Source organism: Petaurus breviceps, unplaced genomic scaffold (assembly GCF_028583685.1).
Source record: "Petaurus breviceps papuanus isolate PSGF00001 unplaced genomic scaffold, PetGlider_PUasm1.0 89748, whole genome shotgun sequence".
NCBI lineage: Eukaryota > Metazoa > Chordata > Mammalia > Diprotodontia > Petauridae > Petaurus > Petaurus breviceps.
In genome coordinates, this window is record NW_027187113.1 from 406,795 (window position 1) to 431,890 (window position 25,096).

A 25,096-nucleotide genomic window follows, 5' to 3' on the forward strand; every position below is an offset into this window, starting at 1 on the left:
GGTTCTTGATCTCAGTTTGCTTTAGATTTTATGTCAGATGTTAGACTTTTATTAAACATTTCATTTTCCTAATTTTAGCTTTAGTGATTTTTATTTATGCAAATTGTCTTTTTATAGGATTTATGCCAGTTACTTTCAAGGATCCTGCATACCTGCAAGATTCCAACGTTTGTAACATCCAATACTGAGAATAAAGCTATTGCCAATAAAACTTATTTGACAGTTAATATGTCTGATATTAACTATGACTCAGTTCTAAAAACACTGGACTGCACATCAGAAGACCTGGTCTGCTTCTACAAATGTGGCTCTAGAGAAGTCCTTAAGGTTCTCTGGGCTTTAATTTCCTCATATGCAAAATGAGGTTGGAAAAGATGGTCTCCAAGGAGCCTTACAGTTCTAATGATCTGACTTCATAAAGGTATTTTCACAAGCTTGTAATAGAAAATTTAAAAATCAGTTAAATTCCACCTCAGGTTGTCATTCAACTCCTACTCTGACGACTCACTGTGTTGTGGAGATGACCCTAGGTTCTTGGTTCTGCCAGCAGATCTCTTGATTTTAGCCTATAGCAGGGAAGGTGAGGGAGGTGATATCATTATATATACATATACACACATACACACACATAATCAAATATGGTTATTTTTTAAAATAAAGACCTTTAGAATTTTAGCAAAGAATTATCATTTGTTCAAACAACAGGGAAGACTTAGAGGCAAGGAGAGTTCATTTTGTCAGAAGTCATTTATTAAGTATCTACTATGAGACAAGCACAGTTGAGCTAAAAAGATACCCCCCAAAAAGTGCCTCCCATTGAGGAACTGGGTTTCTAGCGGGAAAAAAACAGTATGTATGTAGTGACAAGAACTTCTTGATCAGGGATTAGTTCAGGAATACTGATCTTATAGATGATTAGGCAGCAGAAAATGAATGCCATGAGAACTTGGGTAGTTGAATTCTGAAATCTAACTTTTTAATGTGGCCTGTATTTCTTAGACCAAAGTAAAAAAGAAAGCTTCAGGTTTTAGGATTTTTTTGGTTCTTTATTTTGCTTTGTTTTGTTGGGATTTTTCTTGCTTTTTGGAGGGGGAAAGGCAGGGCAATTGGGGTTAAGTGACTTGCCCAAGGTCACATGGTTAGTAAGTGTTAAATGTCTGAGACAGGATTTGAACTCAGGTCCTCCTGACTCCAGGGCAGGTGCTCTATTCAATGCACCACCTAATCGCCCCTAGGATTTTCTTTTACAGAAATATTTCCTCTACAAAGTGGATTAATAGTTTCAGTGAAAACTTTTATTTACAAAAACAAACAAAAATTCAACACTGAAGATAACTAGTAATTTTTGCCATGCACTGTAATAAAAACAAAAATATTGCCACATTCCTAATGTAGCAATAGTCTTCCAAAATATTTTCTATGAAGCAATACTTTAAGAAAACTATTAGAACTTATCCAGTCAGTAACACAGTAAACATTTTTCCCCGTTCCTTTTGGTCAGTCAGGACAATAAGAAAAATTATACAAAAGGTTCAGAGAGTTGGTGACTCTGGATGTTCAATGATATCCTCCACTTTCTCAGCATCTTCATCTGTTTCTGTACTGCTTTCCAGTACTTTTTCACTATCGCTGTTTTCATCATCTCTTTTAGGGGACTGATTCTGTGGTTGTAACATTCTTGCTTTCTTGAATGGTCTTTGGTTCTTGAACTCAAGAGTTTTATGCTTAACTTCACATCTTGTTCCATCATCATCATCATCATCATCATCATCATCATCATCATCATCTTCTGGAGAATCAGGCCTTTCTAGCATCAGATTTAATTCACTCACTACATTGAGCTTATGGTCAGTGTTACAGCACTTACTAGCAATCCGCCTGTCTTTCAAATGAACAATACATGAATGAAGAAGTTCTTGACGTGGGAAAAATGTATGTAAAGCCTGACAGAGTAAAACATTCTCTTCTGCTTCAGAGTCACCACTTCCTCCTGCTAAATCAAGTAACACATTTATTATTATTCAGCATTATGTAAAAGTTCAAATTGACATGGAAGGTGAGGGTATAGGGCCTTTCATGGTTTATTTGATCCAAGAGTCTAATTGCAAAATTTTATCCACAATAATACTTTTTCTTAGAATATTCAGCAAGCTTGGCTTACATTTGCCAAAGCTGACTTCTTGAACCTGAATTGAAAAAAAGAGTCATTTCACTTACCAAAACATCTTTTGTGTGCTATTGACCAGAGACTACTATCTACATCCAATCTTGTTAAACCGAGGTTATTTAAAAGTTTAACATGGCTTGCTGCATATAGGCTTAAGAACTGGTTATTATAGACACCCAAGCCATCCCTTTCTGAGTCTCCATTTTCTTTGCAAAATAGGGAGTGCAGGGTCTGCTTATGAAGTAACAGTTTTGTCAATCTGAAAGTGCTAGGTAAAGCTGTATAGGAAAAAAATATGGTTAACTTTTCTTTTTACCTGATACTACAGTCCTTGGTCGCTTTCTTGTTGCAAGTTCCTCTTTTAATCTCTTTACATCCTTTATTCGTTTTTCTAGTAATTGTTCACTGTCTAATACTTCAGTGTATACTTTCTACAAAAAAAAATTAGTTTAACTAATACAGACAACATTCCAATTCATAATACTTTAGTAACCCATACTAAGTAAAAGGAATTCTATTGGACAGACTAGGGTGACAATCACAAATTTTAACCACTTCATAACCACTTCACATACTATCTACTGCATTTCTACCAGGGCAATTTTCTTTTTTATCTAGCAACAACGTGGCTAATTAGGGTGGGAGTGGGGAATCTTAATGTAACCAAAAAATCAAGTTCATAGGTTCATATGTTTATAGGATGAGGAATTTATTAAGATAAACTTTCTGCATTAAAAAAACTTCAATCTATGTGTAGAATAATAAATTATTAAATGGTTTTGTGGGGGGGTACAGTGTATTTTTTGATAGATGATCTATCTAGGCAAAATCTATATATTTATCTGGAAGACATACTAAACATGCAGAGCTAGCATGATTTCTAAATCTAGAAGCAATCTTTAAAGGTTTGCTATAATTACCTTTAATTCTTCTTGCACAGTGACATAAAATTCACTTATTTTCTGTACCTCTTTTAAAGTTCCATCTTCGTTAAAAAATTCTGACCTATTGGTGAAACAGAAAATGTTTCCTTGTGCATATATATTTCAAAACTGATGTTTATGGTTCATCTATAAAATGAAGATTTGACTAGATGATGTATAGCCCCTGAACACAGATTCTATGAGCAGGTAATGTCAAAATATTTTGGAGATACCCTGTTTCCCAGAGCTAAAGCCCTGCAAGCAGGCTGAGCTTGGCACAACAAGAATCCTTGGCACTTTGTACACCATCACCCTCTGGCAAACTCAGACCAGCACCAGGTGTTCACTGAGGGATTTAGCTCCCTGTTTCCCAGGCTCATCTATCACATGTTCACAGTGCTTGTTCCTTACTGCTGTCCCCATCACAGAATTTTGGTTCTATACCCCACAGATTAATCACAAACCTCATGGGATTCAAGAATGCCTGTACTGTCCCAAGAAAGGTCAACTATGAAAACTGTCTCAAGTTCTAAAAATGATTGTGTTGTGAGTCAACATCTTCCATGTACATAAGTGGTACAGCATCAGCAGCTTTAAGCCCATCTTCTTAGGAGGGAGGGCTTCCACTTGCAGATGTCACCTTCCTCATTCTGAAATTAATCAACCTTCTGTTTGTGCCCTGACTCTCCTGTCCCTAGCCTATTATGTTTTGGTTCTTGCCATCAGTAGGTTAGAGGCTGATTCTGGTCTGGTTGACCATGGTGAGGAAATAAGAGTACTATTGTTTATTTTTTTTTAAGAGAAAAGTAGGAAAGACAAAGAGAAGTAGGGGAGGAGGGTCTACTGTAGGATGAAAAGTAAATTTTTTTTAGGATGAGGTAAATCTGCATGTTTATAAGCAGAAGCTGAGACAACAGAGTCTGAATTTTTAAAAGTAGGGGTGAGCAGTGATGGGACAAGGTCTTAGAGGAATGGAGGTAGGAAGAGTGAGACAGAAGTAAGGAGGATGGGGTTAAAAGGAAGTCTTAAAGAGAAAGACCACCTCATTCTTTCAGAAGGAAGGGAGAGAAATGATGAAGACCAGGAAGCTCATATTGAATGGCCTTTATCTTATCAATATCTTAGGTAGTGAAGTCTTTTACAGGGAAGAGGCTGTCACCTTCCTGATCAAGAAGCCCCAGTGGCTGGCTCCTATTGCTTCTAGGATAAATATGGACTATTTGGCATTAAAATTAGGTGAAGTTAGGTTATAAAACAGGTCCAAGGAGCAGAAGCCTGGTGCACCCACTAAAGGCCAGCTGTGAGAGGGGACAGAGGGAACAGTGTGTTGAAGGGGATAAGTGTGATTCTGTGTGCAAAAAGGCTACATGGAGCAGGAGGGGAAAGGGATTTAATGTGCCCCATCTCACTCTTTGGGGTCAAGCCATGTCCCCAGAAGGGCAGGTCCCAGACCCAACTTTGGGGATATCATGAAACCCTTGACTCTTTTCAAGTACCTTGTATACATAATTTGTATTTTCCTCATCTATAAATATGTTGCTTCCCCACAAAAAGAATGTAAGCTCCTTGAGAATAGAAATTATTTCACTGTATCCTTAACACAGGGCCTGACATAAAGGAGGCACTTAATTATGCTTAATGATCTACTGATATGACAGAAAAATAAAAGGAATCCCTGAGGACTTAATTAAAGTGAGAGAGCATAAATTTGTAAACAGACTATATCCATAGTGGCTTTAGCTTTCTATTAGTTCAAGTTTAGATCCTTTTTTAGATTTAATGATACAAAAAAATCCTTTTTGAGAAAATCAGTAAATTTAAAATTTAGGGCTCCTGGGTGGTACCATAGTGGACAGAGTGCTGGGCCTGAAGTCAGGTAGACTCATCTTCCTGAGTTCCAAACGGGCCTTAGACACTTACTAGCTGTGGGCAAGCCACCTACCCCTGTTTGCCTCCGTTTTGTCATCTGTAAAATCAGCTGGAGAAGGAAATGGCAAATCACTCCAGTATCTTGGCCCAAAAAAACCCCAAATGGGGTCACAAAGAGCCGGATACAACTGAAAAAAACTACCCAACAACAACAACAACATATTTTAAATAGGTAATGTTAGGAGTTAGTTGTTAAGGAACCATCTTACCTATGTGTGTGAATTGTTCGATCAAAGGCAGGAGATCTACAAGAATCTGATCCGGTCTTATATCCACGCTGCTCTAACATACCCAAGTTGGTCACCACTAAAGGAACTTTATGGAAAAGTCTAAAAAACATTTATTGATATGAATTGAAAGCAAGATTAAAAATCAGTAGTGGCATTCCATTATCTTCATTTTACATTCGTTGTAGACAAGCATCTTATTACTTGTCCAAAATAATTGTTCAGCTAAAACTGATCCAATTTATAAGCAATTACTTTTATCTACAACACTGTCAATTCCCTTAAATATTAAAAAAAACCCTTTTGTTGATTTTCCAATACAAAGTTAGGCATAACTAATATTTTGGCTTAAGCTATTATCCAGTAGTTTAAAAAAACTATCAAGTCAATGCATTTTTGACAACAGTCTTGATGATGTGTGGAAAAGGTATCTATATAATATGAAGTAGTACTACCCTTATTAGTATCTCTAAGGGAAAGAAAAACTCATAATTTTCCTCCTATTGGTACCAAGAATCACTATGACCCCTGTGTTCAAGAAAATCCAGATATGAAAGGGAAAGGCCCATCTCACATACACCCATGCATAAACAGTGTTATATCAACTTAAAATATTCATATAAAATATTTAAGAACTACTGAAAAACCACATCCTGAAGTTTGTGCCAATAACTTACCCTTCCTTAAGTCTATGTAATACATGATCCAGTCTATGAGTAGAGCAGCTTTCTGTGGTTATGCTTGATGTTAGTAACAGAAAAACAAGTCCCTGATTTGAAAGATGACGTTGTAAATTTGTGTGAAGAATCCGCTCTCGAAATGTCACCATCTGGTCTGAATTTCGTCTGAATTTGTACCATCCAATCACATTCTTGGGGGGGGGGGGGAAGGGAGGGGAAATCAAACTTAAATGTCTCTATTATCTGAAACTGTACTACCACAACGAGACAAACATAAATAACAAAATATTCAAAAATAATAATCGACATTTAGAAAAACAGTTGTAAGGATTTACCTATATGCATTTTGCATATTTCAAATGTGTAAATATTAGTTTGTACTTACAATATTCTTATGCATTCCTCAGACTTTACCAAAAAAAATTCAAGAGAGAAAAAGAAGTCTTACTCAAGAGAATTTTCTAATTTTTGTCCTGAAACCAGAACCTGAGAGAAGTGATTATTTTTCTATTATATTAATAACCAAACTAGGTTTGTTGTCTATTTCCCCATTCTGGGGTCTGTAGGTCAGTAAGTCTCTGAAGTGCAGGGCTGATAAAGCCATTTGCCATTTCTCCAGGATTCCACCCAACTAGCAGAGCTTGCTCCTGAATAAAATGTAAATAGAATCTAATTTAGATAAATTCTAGCCCTAAAGCATTAGGCTCCTGCCCAGGAAACAGGAGTGGTGATGGATTCCTTTGTCCAGATTTCTGGAAGCAAGTTCTCAGCAGGAAGAGCTGAAGCCCACCTCCTTGTTAAAATGTCCTTCAATCCCCCATTAATTGCTCACCAGTCAGGGTTGATTTTCACCTGTCAGGGGTATCTCCTTTTCCAAAGGTATTTAAGAACAGTAATCTCCATGGTTTTATCTTTCCTTACCAAGACAGACCATTGACCATCAGTTTGTTGATGATTTGCTAGCCTAATTAAAAAATCACTTATTAAATACCCAGAAACTCTGTCTCAGCCTTTTCATCTGTAAAAAAAACTTTTAATTTATAATAAGATCATTTTAAAAAGATGGAATTAATGCAACTGAAAGGCATAAAATTCTCTATGACTTAACAAAAAAAAACCTACAGCTAACCAAAAGTGTTTATTCAAATGGAATTATTGAAGTAGAAAGGTGAGAGGCTTTACCCTGATCAGACCAAAAATTCTGTTCAGTTCTAGGACCACATTTTAGGAAAGGTCATTGATAAGCTGAAGGGTGTCTAGAGTAGGGCAACCAGGATAGTAAAGGGTCTTAAGTTCATGCCTTATAAGAATTAGCTTAAAGAACTTGGGATCTTTATTCAGGAGAAGGTAAGATTTAGCATGGACACAGTCACCTGTGGAGAAAGGATCAGATTTGTTATGCTTGGCCTCAAAGGATAGAACCAGGAATAATAGGTTTAAGTTGACTGAGCTAAGAAACAGCTTCCTAACAATTAGAGCTACCTCAAAAGTAGAATGGGTTTCCTTGAGAGGTTGTGATGTGGATACAAACAGTGCCCTAAGGGTCAAAAATAATTTTTAGGGTTACTTTTCCAATACTTTGTGAAGTCCCTAGTTTATTTCATAACCTGAAGGCACCCTTAAAGTCCTTTCCCCCTTATCCTGAACCTGTACCAAAAGAATCGCTTTTGTCTCCCTTATCCTGTGTTCCCTGGGTCCTTTAATTTTTAAACTGTGTCCTCCTGGACTTTCCTTAAATCCTTAGACCATAAAGAATTCCCTTTGTCTCCCTCATCCTATGTCATCCTGTCCTGTCTTTAACCTTTAACCTCCATAGAAAACTCTAAAACTCTAAAAACATCATTATTCTGAAACCTCTATATAAGCATAATTCCTCCAAATTTCAGGGTCTCATTTAGCTTTCTTGCTAATTGAAGCCTGTGAGGTTTTTTCACGAAAAATAAAAAGCTCCCACTGGCTAAAAGGGAAAGTCTAAGGGAGTTCTTTCACACATGAACCAGCTCTCCCTACTCTAGACCTCATCAGTTGGGGTTAATTAAGGGTTAGTGAGGTATCCCTCACTTGAGGTATTTAAGTTGAGGACTGTTTGAGCCCTCCCAAAGAGGGCCAAAATCTGGGCTAAGCAATAAGAAGTAGCACCCTGGTTGGCATAATAGACATGCCTTGGGTGCTCTCTGAGTGAAGCCCAAGCTCTCCTTCTTGATTTAGCTGAGTGGGAACATTCTTCAGCCAAGGACCAGGTGTCACTGGACATATCCCTTTTCTTATTATTTTATGACTCTCCCTTGTTTAGACATTTTCTTGAATAATGGCACCCCTCTTTCCTTATTGTTTATGAGCATTGTATGACACTTATGTTTTGACATCTTTGTTTATGGTAGAAGAAGCCCAGACATCCTGGGTATCCTCTTGGAACTATAATTTCAATTATTACTATGGCACCTCTCTTACCTAATTGCTTTATGGACCCTATCCTATTATGGCATTCCAATTTTATATCATTTCCATGTTTATGGTTGACACATATGGAGACTATAAATTTGGCTGACAGAGGCATCTTAAAGTCAGAAGGGGCTTGCTGTGAGGGTTTAAAAATCTTCAGATACAATAAAACTGGTAAACAGAAGTGTTAGAGCATAGCTAAGAAATGGTCAACCAGCTTGATACAGTCCATGAAGCTTTTTTCATGGGGCAACTTATAAAACCTGCATTTGGGGGGCAGCTAGGTGGTGCAGTGAATACAGCACTGGCCCTGGAGTCAGGAGGACCTGAGTTCAAATCTGACCAAAGACACTTAACACTTACTAGCCGTGTGACCTTGGACAAGTCACTTAACCCCAATTGTCCTGCCTTGCTCCCTCCAAAAAGAAAAAAAAGAAAGAAAACCCTGCATTTTTTCTGTTTATGAAATAAAGTTTTCTATATAGATAAAGCTTCCAGGATTGTGAAGTTGTTTTGAAAAGGTATCAAACTGCTAAATGTCTTCAGCCCAAAGTTCACTGGATACCTATTAACTATTCAAAAGGTAAGACCTTATTGTGTTGTAAGGTAACCCAAATCACATGCCACCTGATTTGGAGCCCACCATTAAGCCCCTTATATTCGACTTTGTCTTTATCCTAAACCCTGTAACTGCTTGTAACAGCTTAAAGGCATAGTCCTGGGTAAGAGTGAATCACCCAAGGCATAAAGTCCCCTGCTCCCTTATCTTTCCCCTAAGTTAGTACTTCCCTAAATCAGTAAGCCTTGAAGCAGCATTTTGTATAAGGATTATGGTGCAAGTATAGAGATCATGGGGCAAGTCTATCCCATGCAAGAGACCACCCTGTTCTTGGATGCTGACCCAGCAGGGTCCCCCACACCCTTCACCCAGAACATGACCCTGGCCTGTCCCATGATCCCAGCCTGTTCTGGGAACTCCACTCCCCCTGTGCCCTCCACCCTGTACCCTCTACCCTGCTCTAGGAGGGCCCCCGTCACACATTGAGCCATGATTCCCAAATTATCCCTGAGCTATGGATCCAACCAATGGCTATTCTTAGCTTCTGTATGTCATTGCTTACACTAGCTCCCCTCCCCAATTGTGGTTTTTGTCTTTATAAGCATTGCCTGTACCCCAATTTAGGGCTGCCTGATTTGAGTGTATGCTCCAGGCAGTTGTGTGCTTGATCAATAAATCCACATCTAAATTTATCTAAAACCCAGATCTCATGTTACTCTTATTCTCTTCACAACAATTGCATTTATATTCTCACATACACATCTATATTATTTTGTGCCTATTTATGTCTTAATGACCTATTTAAAGAAAAAAATCAATTATTTTGTTAAAATTAAGCAAACAATCAAACTAAAAAAGTCAAACACTAGATGAGCTGCGAGAAATTCTCTGACCTCCCTGATCCCCTTCCTAGGCAGAGTTATAACCATGTTGTTTGTGTTCTGGATAAACCAGTTGTGACTAAATGGTTTGGTAAAGGAAAGTTAGAACACATAAAAACAAGTCCCCTTCAAATATCCCTTTTTTGAGTTCAGAATCAATCTGATTCTCATACCTATGTTTCTCTAGCTTAAAAAGAAAAAACAGCATATATATAACCTAATTCTGTTTGTTTCTATCAAACCTCTGACCAAGCTGACAAAGCAAAATCTTTTATTTTCTTTCTGTTTGGTGTGTAAGCCTCTATATTTTTTGTTCCCTCCCCCCTTTATTTTTTCATTCATTCATTCATTTATAGTTTTCAGCATTCACTTTTATAAGAGTTCAAATTTAAAATTTTTTCCCTTCCCTCCTCTTCCCCATCCCCAAGATAACATGCAATCTGATACAGGCTATACATGTACACTCATATGAAACATATTCCCACATTAGTCATGTTGTGAAAGAAGAATCAGAACAGAAGGGAAAAGCCAAGAGAAAGAAAAAAGAGAGAGAAAATAGTATGTTTCAATCTTCATTCAGACTCCATAGTTCTTCTCTGGATGTGGATAGCATTTTCCATCATGAGATTTCCATCATGACAACTCTTTTGGAATTGTCTTTGATCACTGTATTACCAAGAAGAGCTAAGTTTATCAAAGTCGGTCATCACACAATGTTGCTATTACTGTGTACAATGTTTTCCTGGTTCTGTTCACTTAACTCAGCATCAAGTCTTTCTGTTTTTTTTTCTGAAATCTGCCAGCTCATTATTTCTTATAGCACAATAGTATTCAATTACATTCATATACTACAATTTGTTCAGCCATTCCCCAATTGATGGGCACCGCTCAATTTCCAATTCTTTGCCACCACAGAAAGAGCTGCTATAGATATTTTTGTACATGTAGGCCCTTTCCCTTTTTTATGATCTCTAAGGGATACAGAACTAGCACTGGTATTGCTGAATCAAAGGGTATGCAAATTTGATAGCCTTTGGGCATAGTTCCAAATTGCTCTCCAGAATGGTTCACAACTCCATTAACAATGCACTAGTATTCCAATTTTCCCACATCTTCTCCAACAGGTATCATTTTCCTGCTTTGTCATATTAGTCAATCTGATAGGTGTGATGTGGTACCTCAGAATTGTTTTAATTTACATTTCTCTAATCAATAGTGATTTAGAGCATTTTTATATGAATATAGATAGTTTTAATTTCTTCATCTGAAAACTGCCTGTTCATATCCTTTGCCCAATTTGATCAATTGGGGAATGACTTGCATTCTTCTAAATGTGACTCTCTGTATTTTAGAAATGAAGCCTTTATCAGAGACACTGGTTATAAAAAGTGTTTCTCAGATTTTTCCTTCCCTTCTAATCTTGGTTGCATTGACTGACAAAGCAAAATCTTGCTAAGTACTCTCTTTCAGAGGCCATCTAGTCCAATCCCCTCCTTTTGCAGATGAGGAACCTGAGGCCCAGGGAGGCAAAGTGATTTGCCCAAGAAGAGGAAGGATTTGAGTAAGGGTTAAGACTTAAGAGGAAGAGTTTGAGCCAGGTCCTCTGGCTCTGGAACCAGTGTTCTTCCCACTAAGGAGGAATCCTTCAAGTCTTGAATACTCTTTGAGGTCTAACGTAACTCTTACACTCTGTGGTAAAGGCCCTGTCATTCAGATTTATATAGCACCTTGGAGGTCTTTTCTCATAAAGACCCTTTGAGGCACAACATTTTACCTCCATTTGGCAGAAAGATGAGGGAACAGGCTTAGAAAAGGACAAGGACTTGCCTATGGCCCTCCAGAACCTATACTGACTATGCTACCTCTCAGCTGTTCTTTCTACTTTGGAGGATAATAGGAAGATATTATCGTATATAATATGAAGCCATGAGTGCAAAGTTAATTTGACTATTAGTGTTATCAGAAACCAAAAAGACAGAGAATTAAAGGAGTGAGGTGGAGCAACAGAGGTGGAGCAAATCCCAATACCTTTTCACAGCATAGGATGATCTTCTTCAGCGCCTGCTCATTTACTTCCCCTGATGCGTTATAAAAGCTTAAAAAGAGGCAGGTAGAAACATATTTCAATAAGATCCCTTAATAAATAACTCCTTCAATGCCAGTATCATATTGGGACTAGTCTTAATCAAAGTACCTCAATGTAATGCAACAAGTATCTACATGTCAGCCACGTGGACAAAAGTCAACAGGCTGCCTTGACATTCTCCTGGACCCTACCACACTTCATGAGTCTGTGTGATGAATAAGCCCTAGAATATATACAAAGACATCTTCCAAAAGTTTTTAAATGAAGTTACTTAATTCCCAGTCTACTAATTGTTATTCTTTTCTTTAAAAGCACATGTCAACAAATTGCTTTATTTTAAAAATTATTGAGGATAACATGTACCTCTAATAGGCAAGTTCTGTTTATATTGCAAATACTGCATTGTGTATGCTGGGTATGTAAAATTTATAATAAAATTGCTTATAATTTTTTTTATCTCCAATAATATGTCATCCAAAAGGATAGCAGTCAATAATTTGAACAGATTTTAGTTCTGTTTGTATAAAAAAGTAGCAAAGAGAAACTCCTTAATGAGATTATTTCCCCTTATCTCTCCTCCCTGTGCTTTTACATTAAAAAAAAATAAGATCTGAAATTGAGAATGGCTGCTCTCCCTCTGCCCAAAATTAATGTAAAAGGATCAATTACAGTCCCTAATTTCTATCTTCAATCCCACAAATCTATGTTTTGACATGGCAACTCTGTAAATACAAGGTGTTATTTATTATTTTTCTAATACCTTTTCATTCCTGGTTAGATATAGAGATAGATATAGAGTTTTTGAAAATACTAGGCACCAATGCTATATACCAAGTTCAGTACTTGGTAAAAACCAGCACAGCAGCAGGCACAGCAGATAAGAGTATCGGACTTGAAGTCAGTAAGATCTGGGTTCATATTCTTCCTTGAACACTGATTAGCTATGCTGCTGTGGCCAGGGACTTATGATGTACTTCCACAACAATGAAATCCTAAATCCTCTAAGAGACAAAAGGACTACATTATCAGTCAGTAAACACACAGTCTTCAAGCACTGATTAAGAGTTTACTTTGTGCCAGTCACAGAGCTAAACCTGAGGATACAAAGAAAGGAAAAAAAGTCTCTGCCTCAAGGAGGTCACATTCCAAAGAGGGAATAAACATATAAGTGGATGGAAGAAATACAGAATTTCACTGAAGCAACTGGTGCATACCACACTAGAAAGCTTGCTGAAAAGTAAAAAGACTTTCATTCTATTCTTGTTTTTCTCAACTTTGATTTTCTTTGGAAGGTCACTGTTGGCCTCAATTTCTTTCTGTGTAAAATGAGGGGGTTGAACTACATGATCTTTCAGACTCTTTGCAGCTCTAAGACTGTATCATTTTGAGAGAATGATTCAAAAACTCTCTGGAAACCACCAAAACATCCCAAAAAGTGACATCAAAACAGTCACTTTTTTTCCACTTTTCTCAGTTCCCTCCCCAAATAGCCCTATGAGCTCCTCTGGGCTTCTAAGAATATCTTAAAATTTCCTTTCCTGCATGTCACCCTAAGACTGCTCTTCATCCTTTCTATTGTAATAGTCTACCAGGGTTACCTCCACCAGGGACCTGGTATCACTATAGAAGAGATCAAATTCTCTATTCTTCCTCTCCCAGATCCCTAGATCCTCAGAGCTGTACAGCTGTTAATTTTGTTTGGGGTTGTTTTTTTTTGTAACTGATCAATAAATATTAAATCAAACTATATTAGCAGATTTACACTTAGTGACTCCAATCCACAGAGATTTTAATTTTCTCAACAATGTGTTCTAATTGTTATGAAAGCTATTCTCATGTAAGGGGAGCAAATGATTCACTATGGGGAGATGCAGCATACAAAGTTTCTAACTATAAAACAATGAAGCTGGTTCTCCATGTGGTTAATGGAAATCCACCTCAGTCACATTAGACACTGTGGGTGGTGATAGAAAGATCAAAACAATAGCAGTTTAGAAAATATAAAAAGTAAAAGCTGAGCAACCATTAGAGAAAGTATAGTGGGTGAGGATTCGAACTAGTTACTACAGAGAGAGAAGAAAAGCAGTTGGATTAGTAAAACAAACTAGGCAAATGAGCAGATGCTTAGAGTGACTCAAAATGTGAATGTGAAGGTCTGGAAAAATGTAGCAACTACTTGTCATAGGGAATGAGTGTATTCAAGTTGAATGAGTAAATGAATAACATTCCAGATAATTAGAAAAACAATCTTTTCATTATAAGAAGGCTGGTAAGCTTCTGGAGAGCAGGGGCTGTCATTTAAAAAATTTTTATATCCCCAGTGCTTAGTACAATACTTAGCACATAGTAGGTGCTTAACAAATGATTACTTGCTTGCTCAACATAACACAATCACAAACTACTGGTTGGAATCCCTCACAGATGATAATACTCACCTGAAAAGTTGATAGCATGGAATATACCTTTGTATCTCTGAAAGGAGAAGATGAATATTTTTACATTAATTGAATTAAAATTCTTAACATTGCATTAATGATCACAAATACCTTCCCAAAGGCACAATCTTAGCCTGCTATATTTTCACTGAATTTCAAGACGTTTTTACTCTAATTTTGTATTTTGGCAAAGTTGCTGTTATTATTAGGGAAGGCTTTTAGATATTCTCTATGCCTTTATTCTGTGGTTACTTAACAGATATTAAATTCCATGAATATTTTGATGCTTAGGAACTACTTTTATAATTATAAAGAACTAACAAATTCTAAAGAATATATTACATAAATTTAGATGTATTGATGCCTGGCATAGTACAAAGGACTGCTCTCCAGGTCTGAAAAACTGAGAGTCAGGTCCCACCTCAAGACACATTCTGCCTACATGACTCTTGACAACTCACTGAACCTCTCAGTGCTCCAGACATGCTCTAAAACTCTAAGTTGCAGAATCATTGCTGACTCAAATTGGTAGAGGGGATTTTCTCATGGGAAAAACACCCCTAAACTTACTCAATCACTGGACTGGACCCCACAAAAGATGCATTAACTCTTTTCACTAAAACAGAGGATAATTATTTGGGCATAAAAAAACCCAAGAGATGTCTAAAAGCTAAGTGAACTTATTTCCATGCCAAAAGCCAAATCAGGTCTAAGGAAAGGGGGTGGGGGTAGAGAAGAGACAATTATATTGTGGCCACCTCCTTAGGCATATGTTTATGGGAAGTTACACAATAAGAGGAGTGCTGTACTTAGAATTAGAAACTCTTTGAGTGTAATCCCAAAGCTGTCACTTAATCTGATCATGCCTTGGTTTCCTCTTTTAAAAAAATGGGGGGGGGGGCGAAGCCAAGATGGCAGAGTAGAAGCACGACCTTCCCGTGGCTCTGGCTTCCACCTTCCCCAATCCATGTAAAAAGGGGACTCTAAACAAACTTTGGAGCATAAATATGAAAATAAGCCACAACAGTTTATACCCTCACATTCTCCCTGTGAGCCTGAGGCAAGTCTAATTGCAAACACATGGTACACTGGCAGTAATATAATGGCTGTTACCACTAGTCCAGCTGAAGGACTGTCCTTGCTACAATGCTATGCACATGAAGGAAGCAGCTGTCACCACAATTTACAACCTCCAACTAAGGAGTAGGGAAAATGGGCCCTTCTTGGATACTAGGAAAACTATGTTTTGTCATAATAAAATAATTTTAAAACCATTAGATTAAATCCCCAGCCATTGTACTGAATATAACATAAGGGGGTAGGGGGAAGGGAGGAATGAACTTTTAATGAAATAGATTATTATCAAGCTTTCAGGAAGAAAAGATGAGTTGAGTAGAAATTTTGAAATACAAACAGAAGAATCAAGAGAAACAGAAAAAGATAAATACAAGAGAGCAATAATAAGGCATTAAAAAAGGATGAAGTGTTTACATTCAAATAGATGGAGATGATACAAGTTTCCCCTTTGAACTCTAACATCATTAGGGGTCTAAAAAATGCCAAATAAAAAAAGAGGGTATGGTAGAAGTTTTGATACGATCTAAAAGAAAAAAAAAATAAAAGGAAGGGAAAAAGAATACACTGGTAATGGGAGTGGGGGGTAGAATGGAAGAGAAAGAGGGGAAGTATAAAAAGCAATTAGGATACACAGTTAGAAGACTACACAGACAAGGAGTAATGGGTGGAGGAAACAGGTGACATGTGAACCTCACTTTCATCTGAACTGCTCAAAAGAGGTTACAAATACAGAAACTCAGTTTCCCGCAACAGGGAAACAGGAGGGAAAAGGGAAATGGGGGGACATCAAAGGGAAAATAGACTTGGGGAGATTTCTTCTAAAAAATCTACCCATAGAGGGTGGTTCATAAATCGGGGCTTAAAAGGAAAGGAAGTAATCTGTGATTGGACTCTTGGAGGGGGAAAGAGAAGAAGGCTGTAGCACCTATAGCACTAGGTTTGAGCACACTCTTTACATTGCCCTCTTATAGAAGAACCAGAGAGAACCAGAAACAAAAAAAGGGAAAAATACAAGAGAAATACATAATTAAGTATGATAAGTATGAATGTAAATGGGATGAACTCACCCATAAGATGGAGGATAACAAAACAGAAGAGAAAGCAGAATTCAACAATATGTTATTTACAAGAAACACTTGAAAAAAAGCTAAAGCAGCTGGAACAAAACCTATCATGTCTCACTTGAAGTTAAACAAAAAAAAAAGACATGATCCCAGAAAAGGACAAAGCAATAGCAAAAATAGACTTGATTAAAAGAGATAAACAGAAAAATAACATTTTGCTAAAAAGTACCACAGATAATGAATTAACCTAAAAATCAAACATACAAACCAAATGGCATAATATTTAAATACAGAAAAGTAAATGAGTTAAAGGGAGAGATAAACAATAAAACTATAATAATGTGGGACGTCAATGTGCCCTTTTCAGACCCAGACAGATATAGCCAAATAATAAACAAGAAAGAAGCTAAGGACCTGAATACATTTTAGAAAAGTTGGATATAACAGAAGTTTGATGGTTACTAAATGTGGATGAAAAGAATAGATATATTTCATTGTATGTCATATTTCACAAAAATTAACCATGTCTTAGATAATAAAAAAGCAGAAAATTAAACACATCTTTTAAGTTATATTGAATAAAAGGCAGCTGAAGAAATTATAAAAAATTAATTTGAGACCAAATAACTTGACCCTAAAAAATAGGTGAGTAAAAGAACTGTACAGGGGTAGCCAGAGTGGGAATGTGACTTATGACTCCACAGAAGAACGTAAACTACCTTGAGTAAAAGTAAACAGCAAAAGAAGCTCTAACTATCCCATGGGAATACTTGTATGTAACCCTGAGCTATTCCTGGCACTATGCCTTCTTTGTTCTGTTTCTATATAATATGTGAGAGGGCTCTGGAGGAAAGAGTGAGGCTGGTGGCTTTGCACAGACCTTGCCTCACTTCAACCCAAATCACCTACAAGTCAAAACATCACCTTCCTGATGTCATTGGTCCTCTTCAAGAATGAAGTACAAACAACAATCTGTGAGTAAGTAGTAACTGACCCAACTGGCCAGTTCTAGTTGGGCAATGCTGCTTCCTCCTTCCCTCTCTCCTTCCCTCCCTTCTCTCCCTTTAATCACATAGAGAATCATACCCTTACCTGTGGGTTCTCTGCCCAAAGGAATATAAATTTTGATCGCTAAAACCTCACAAGATATCTTGGGGTTTACAGGCTAGATTTTTTTCCCTCTTCCCTACTTATTTATTCCATCATTTAAAAAAGTGGGACAATTAACTCTTTTGCCCCATGTATTTTCATTTACGATTTCTTGAAATACAACATTGGAAAACCAGGCTTTGATAAAACCCATTGGGATTCAAATTCAGACAAACTAAGACCTGGGAAAGATCTTAGCTTAAAAAGGTTAAGGTCTCCCACTGTATCTGGAGCCATCTCCAGTCATCTTTATCTATATCTTTCCACTGGACCCAGATAGCTCTGGAGGAAGAGAGAGTGAGACTGGTGACTTTGCATAGCCCTGTCTCACTTAAATATAATTCATTTGCAAGTCAAGACATCACCTTTCTGATGTCACTGGTTCTGTTCCAGAACAAAGGACAAACAACAAATAACAATAGAATAGGTGACCTAGTGTAGGGTTGGTGCAGGGATCCACAATGGTTCTTTGTCATGATGCCACCCAGGATGACTGGCCTCTTGCAAGTAAACTCTCCCTAATAACCTATTAATAACCAAGATGGTAAGGACTCTTCTTTCTTCAGTATCTCAGTATTCTCTCAGAAGGCATCTCACACTACAATTGGGATAATTAGGGCAGAACAGATTCTTCCCCCTTAAAATTACATAAACAACTGATAATTCTATTAAAAATAATGACAAGAATGAGTCAATATACCAACATTTGGGGAATGCATATTTCCTTAGGGGAAAATTTATATTTCAACACTTTTATCACTATAAGAGAGAAGGAAGAGATCAATGGCATGACGCATGCAACTTGAAAAAGAAAACCATCTACCAAAAAATTATTTTATAGAGCTAGAAAAAGAAACCAAAATTCATTTGGAAGAAAAAAAAGATCAAGAGCATCAAGATATCAAGGGAATTAATGAAGAAAAATACAAAGGTAGATGGTCTGGCAATAGCAGATCTCAAACTATATTAAAAGGCAGTAATCATCAAAACTATCTGGTACTGGCTAAGAAATAAAGTGGTGGATGAGTGGAATAGGTTAGGTACACAAGACACATTAGCTAATGACTAGAGTAATTTACTGTTTGATAAACACCAAGACTCCAGTTTTTAGGATAAGAATTCACTATCTCAAAAAAAAAAACACCAGGAAAACAATATGACCCAAACCAGGTATATATGGACCAACATCTCACACCATATATCAATAAAAAGTCAAAATGGGTACATAGTTTAGACAAAAAAAAGGTGATACCATAAGCAAATTAGTCAGATCTATAGAGAAAGGAAGAATTCATGACCAAATAAGGAACAGAGAGCATTACAAAACGTAAAATAGATAATTTTGATTATATTATATTAAATTAAAAGGCTTTTGCACAAAGAAAACCAATGCAACCAAGATTAGAAGAAAAGCAAAAAAGTTGGGAAATGTGGCTCAGAGAGTAAGAGCACCGGCTCCAGTGTCGGGATGACCTGGATCAAATCCGGGCTCAGATACTCAGCACCACACCCAGAAATAACTGGCCATGTAACCTTGAGCAAGTTACTTAACCCCAATTGCTAAAAAAAAAAAAAAGTTGGGAAATAATCTTTACACCCAGTTTCTCTGATAAAGTTCTCATTTCTCAAATATATAGAGAACTGAGTCAAATTTGTAAGAAGATAAGTCATTCCTCAAGTGATAAATGATCAAAGGATATGAACAAGCAGTTTTCAGATGAAGAAATGAAAACTATTTATAGTCATATGAAAAAATTCTCTAAATCACTATTGATTAGAGAAATGCAAATTAAAACTCTGAGGAATCACTTCATACCTATCAGATTGGTTAATATGACAGAAAAGGGAAATGATAAATGTGGGAAAATTGGAACACTAATGCACTGTTGGTGGAGTTGTGAACCATTCTAGAGAAAAATTTGGAACTATGCCCAAAAGGCTGTATAACTGTATATACCTTTTGAGTCAGCAATACCACTACTAGGTCTATATCCCAAAGAGATCATAAAAAAGGAAAAGGGTCCACATGTACAAAAATATTTATAGCAGCCCTTTTCATGGTCACAAAATATTGGAAACTGAGGGGATGCCCATCAATTGGGGAATGGCTCAACAAGCTGTGGTATATGAATGTAATGGAATACTATTGCGCAATAAGAAATCATCAACAGGCAGATTTCAGAAAAACCTGGAAAGATTTGTACAAACTGAGGCAAATGAGCAGAACAAGGAAAATATCGTACACAGTATCAGCAACACTGAGTGATGATCAACTACAAAAGATTCAGCTCCTCTCAGCAACACAATGCTCTAAGCCAAGTACAAAGGATTCAGGAAGGAAAATGCTATCCATATCCACAAAAAAGAACTGAACTCTGAATGCAGATCGAAGCATACTTTTTTCATTTACTTTATTCTTTTTCATGATTTTTTTTCCTTTTAATTAGTTTCTTCTTTCACAACTGTGTGATAGTACATATATAAGCTATACCAAATGGAGGGAGGGAGAAAAATTTGGAACTCAAAATCTTGTAAAAATGAATACTAAAAATTGTCTTGACACGTAATTGGGAAAAAATACTATTAAAAAAAGAAAACAATCAAATTTAAAATGGCAAATTAAATATCAAAATGGAAATCCTGAAAATAAAACATTAACAAAACTGAGAAGAAGAAAAAAACTGGATTAAAAAACAAACTTAGGTACTAGTTTTATTTTGTTTTGTTTGGGGTAGGGGAGAAGGGAATAAGCCATTTGCTAATTTGAATAAAAACAAATTACTGATGTCAAAACCTCAAAAGAATTTTAAATAAACCAATAAAAGAAATGTTATTAGAAAATCATTTCACTCGACCACCTGCCAACATAATCATAATACTGAATAAAAATCATAACACAATCATAATCATAATACTGAAATGAAATGGATGAATATCTATAACAATATAAAGGCTCAGATTAATATTACAAGTAAAAGAGCACTTAAAGTACCCATTTTTAGAAGAAATTTAACAAGTCATAAATGAAAACAACCTGAAGGACCAGATGGATTTAAAAGCAAGTTTCATCAAACATTTAAAGAAAAATTAATTTCAATATTACATAAACTGTAGAGAAAATTAGGAAAAGAAGGTGTGCTACAAGATTCCTTCTATGATGCAAATATGGTCTTTGTATCTTAACAAGGGAGAGCAAATTATACCATAAGAACATACAAGTAAAATATGACCACAGCAACATATCACAAAGGTTACAAGGTCTACGGGGCTGCTTCAATATTATAAATATAACTGATAAGAACAACAACTACAAATCATATGATTATATCACTATACAGAGAAAAAGCATTCATTCTTGTCAAAAACACAAGAAACACAGAAATAAGTGGATCATACCCTACTAGCATTCCATGTAATGGGGATAAACAAAGAGGTCCACTATTTGATACAAAGCTAAAAGTGCTAGCTAAGGCAATAAGATATGGAAATGAAAGTGGGAGAATAAGCAAAGTCAAAAAGTAAACACAATTATTTCTTTTTGCATATCATGTGATGGTTTACTTAAAGAACAGTAGGGAATCAACTAAGAAATTAATTTAAACTTCAGCAAAGTTATAGAACATAAAATAAATCCACATAAATCATTACTATTACTATATATTACCAATAAAGTCCAGCAGGAAGAGACAAAGAAATTCCATTTAAATTGACTACAGAATGTATAAAATACTGAGAAAAATGATTTTTTTATTATATTAATAATCAATTTAATATATGGGGCCCAAAGATCCCCTTTTTGCTTGCTCTGGGCTTTGAATGCCCAGTTTCTCAAGGGCATTTCTGACCTAATCTCCAAATTCACCCCACCCAGACCATTCTAGGTGGAATTCTTACTGTATTCCTACCACTGCTGAAATTCAAGTGGGACTGGGTGGAGAACAGATTCTTTTGTATAGACTGCTAGAGGCAGAATGACTGAGGAGTGCCCACAAGATCTAAGACACTTCCCCCAGCTCCTCACTAGAAAAAAGTCCACTTCCCATTGCAGTATTCATTCTCTTATTGTTAACCACTCACAATTGATTTTCACGCTCAGGGACACCCCGTTTTCCAAAGGTATTTAAAACATTCAGGGACTTCCATTCTGGGTCTTTGGTTAGGAGAGAAACCACTGACCTCACTTTATTATCTGCTAGCATAATTAATAAACTGATTTTTTTTATTAATTCTTTAATTTATTAATTTGTTTGTTTCCTTTTAATTTACAGGATTCAATTCCACAATTCCTTGAATTTCACATTTTGTCCCCCCTCCCTCCCCTCCCCCCCATGGCGTCTTATAATCAAGTATAGGATCTGTAGATACTTTCACATTATACAATGGTCAGGTTATAAGGATGGATTGTACCAGCTGGGATGAAAAATGGTATAGAGGACATAAAATCAAATAAGAGAACAAAAAAGATCAGGTATTTTGCTTCCACCTGGATATAAATTTAGTTCTTTTTAGTTCTTTCTCTGGATGCACGTTTTTCTCTCCATCATGCGTCTTTTGGGATTGACTTATATCCCTGCATTGTTGAGAAGAGTCCAGTCTATCAAAGTTGGTCATCACACATATGTTGTGTCCGCAATTGTGTACAAATTCCTCCTGGTTCTACTCTTCTCACTCAGCATCAGTTAGTAACAAAATTCATCTGGAAGAATAAACGGTCCAGAATATCAAGGGAATTAATGAAAAAAAATGCTAGGGAAGGTGGACTAGCTTTGCCATTTTTCAATCTGTACTATAAAGCAGCAGTCATCAAAACTACTTGGTACTGGCTTAGGAATAGAGGAGTGGATCAATGGAATAGATTAGGCACACGAGATTCAGAAGTCAACGACTACAGTAATGTGTTGTTTGATAAACCCCCAGACCCTGGTTTTTGGGATAAGAACTCACTATTTGACAAAAACTGCTGGGAAAACTGGAATATAGTATGGCAGAAACTGGACATAGACCATTATCTAACACCATATACCAAAATCAAGTCTAAATGGGTTCATGATCTAGGTATAAAGGTTGATACTGTAAGCAGTCTGCTAAAACAAGGAATAGTTTACCTATCAGACTTGTGGAGAGGGAATGACTTTATGACGAAACAGGAATTAGAGAACATTATAAAATGTAAAATGGATAATTTTGACTACATGAAATTAAACTGATTTTTTAAAAGCAATCAGGGTTAAGTAACTTGCTCAAGGTTACACAGCCAGTTATTTCTGGGTGTGGTGCTAAGTGTCTGAGCCCAGATTCGATCCCCAGGTCATCCCAACATTGGAGCCGGTGCTCTTACTTGCTGAACGACCTGGCCACCCCTAAGCAATTGGGGTTAAGTAACTTGCTCAAGGTTATAGGGCCAGGTGTTTCTGGGTGGGTGCTAAGTGTCTGAGCCCGGATTCGATCCCCAGGTGAGCCTGGATTCGACCCCCAGGTCATCCCAACACTGGAGCCAGTGCTCTTACTCGCTGTGCTACCTGGCCGCCCCAATAAACTGATTATTAATTACCCAGAAACTCAGTCTCTCAGATTTTTGATTCATAATTCTTTCTGTTTGCTTGTGTGTTAATGATACTTGCAGCTGCTATGGAGGTATAAGACCAATAACACCAGAAAACGGAAGGGGTGCTAGCACAGGTTCTTTGATCTGCTTTTCTACAGGAAAGACAGCTTCAAAGGGGTCAACAATCTTACTTTAATTAAACAATACACACAGATAAGTAGGAAGACGTGAGTATCTGTAAGTAAGGTGAATTTTAGTGTGTGTAAAGTGGATTTTTGTTATTATTTCTTAGAGTTCAGGTTCCCAGGATCCACAGCCATAACAATCTCTTGTTCCAAGGTATTAGATATGAGTTCCCATAACTATGGTTCAAAACATCTCTGATGGGGTGCTTGGGATCTATATCTGCAACAGCAATTTATAAAACCAATTGGCAACATCAGTCTGTAACATCAATTTGTAAAACCAGTTTGTACAATTGTAACTGCAATTAGTATTGTAAAATTGTAATAGCAATTTGCAAAAAAATCATGTTTTCCCTTTCCCAGCCTCAAACTCTGCCCCTTCCCCCTATCCGCACTCTGCCTAAGCAAGAACTTGTGACTCCTTTGTCCCTGCTTCCTATCTGGCCCAAATCTCATCTCCAAGTTAAACTATCTATGCACTGCAGTCACAAGTTAGCCTTGGTTCCCTTACATCCATCCAGTCAGCCCTGACAATGGCAGCCCTACCCTTTAAAAGTAAAAGCCTGTGCCCCCTTTCACTTGCAGGTCCCCTAAGGATCCTTGCCTGCTGTAAAGCGTATAATAAACTTTTTCAACTCTGACTCCAGGTAAGGCTGAGCTGAATTCTTTCCAGACTGAATCACAGGTTCTGGTCTTAGATAAGATCAGAGTTCCTGCCAAACCTAATGGGAGCCATCCCTCATCATTTTGGCGTGCCAGGTAGGAGGAAAGTCTGTGGTCTCAAGCTTTCTTGGAGTTCTGGTAAACTCCCTTTACCTCTTCCCTCTCGTCCTGTACGGCGGGTTTTCCATTCAAGTACCTAGGAAGGCTTGATTGGACAGTTTTGGTCTGGGCAGACCAGAATCCAGTCTATTTTTTAATAGACCCGTGACACATCCCACAGGGACAGGGATGCCCTGTCTAGGAACAAATGTCTACACGTCTAAGAAATATACACATATATTTTTTTAGGCAAGGCTTTTCTCGTGAGACCTCAGAGAAAAGCGGACTGCAAAGACTCTGGTTCAGGGGCACAAGAAAGGATGGGTCAGTCTCACTCCATACCCCATGACTCACCTCTGGAATATCTTTTGTACAACTGAAAAAAAAAACCTTGGTCTTCAAGACCTCAAGTAGAAAGGATGGGCCAGCTTCCCCCTACACTTGGGGATCTGTGCCTAGGTTATCTCAAAGCAATTTTACCTGCCCCCCCCCCCATTGGCATCTATCTGGGGGCCAAGCCAACGTAGTTTGTGCCAAGGGTTTCAGAAATCCTCTGTGAGCTTTTTGAATCTTCCTGTCAGTTTTTCTCTCTCTGTCTTTGTTTCTGTGTGAATGAGTGTGTGTCAGTAATCTGACACCTCTAAGCTTTAAACTGCAGTTGGACTGCAGGACATTCCTTTGAAATGCTGATATCTCTTTCCTTCCTCCTCCTTTCCCCTGATGCTGAATGCAGGCTGGAGAGAGAGAGAAAGAGAGCAAAATATTGTCTTGTTTGTGAACAGAAGTTTTAAGATCTTTAAAAGTTTAAGAATCTCCTCCTCTTCATTCCACTCTGGCCAAGTGGAGTGAGGAGAAGGTGATAAGAAAGGGAGGGAATATTCTACCTCAGATCAAAGAGGCAGGCAGACCAACATTTAACTATTTCCTGCCTCACCTAAAAGAAGAAAGTTTTGTGTAACAGAATAAAACTAAAAGGCAACTGAAT

The 25,096-nt window shown here is 37.2% G+C and overlaps 1 protein-coding gene across 2 annotated transcripts in view; it reads right to left on the reverse strand.

Annotated features, from left to right (window-relative positions):
• Window positions 1-728: 728 nt before the first annotated feature.
• The window catches only part of LOC138176494 (BRCA1-A complex subunit Abraxas 1-like), a 34,791-nt gene continuing 10,423 nt past the window's right edge, over window positions 729-25,096 (reverse strand). Inside the window, exons 3-9 of one of the 2 annotated variants that reach the window (XM_069107276.1) lie at window positions 14,330-14,366; window positions 11,837-11,903; window positions 5,924-6,117; window positions 5,229-5,348; window positions 3,088-3,172; window positions 2,484-2,598; window positions 729-1,990 (exon numbers count right to left, since the gene is read on the reverse strand). In XM_069107276.1, coding sequence (XP_068963377.1) covers window positions 1,533-1,990; window positions 2,484-2,598; window positions 3,088-3,172; window positions 5,229-5,348; window positions 5,924-6,117; window positions 11,837-11,903; window positions 14,330-14,366 — 1,076 coding nt within the window. In that variant the 3' untranslated portion in view covers window positions 729-1,532. Of the gene's footprint in view, window positions 1,994-2,483; window positions 2,599-3,087; window positions 3,173-5,228; window positions 5,349-5,923; window positions 6,118-11,836; window positions 11,904-14,329; window positions 14,367-25,096 lie in introns of both variants that reach the window. The other variant, XM_069107275.1, reaches the window with a different exon arrangement.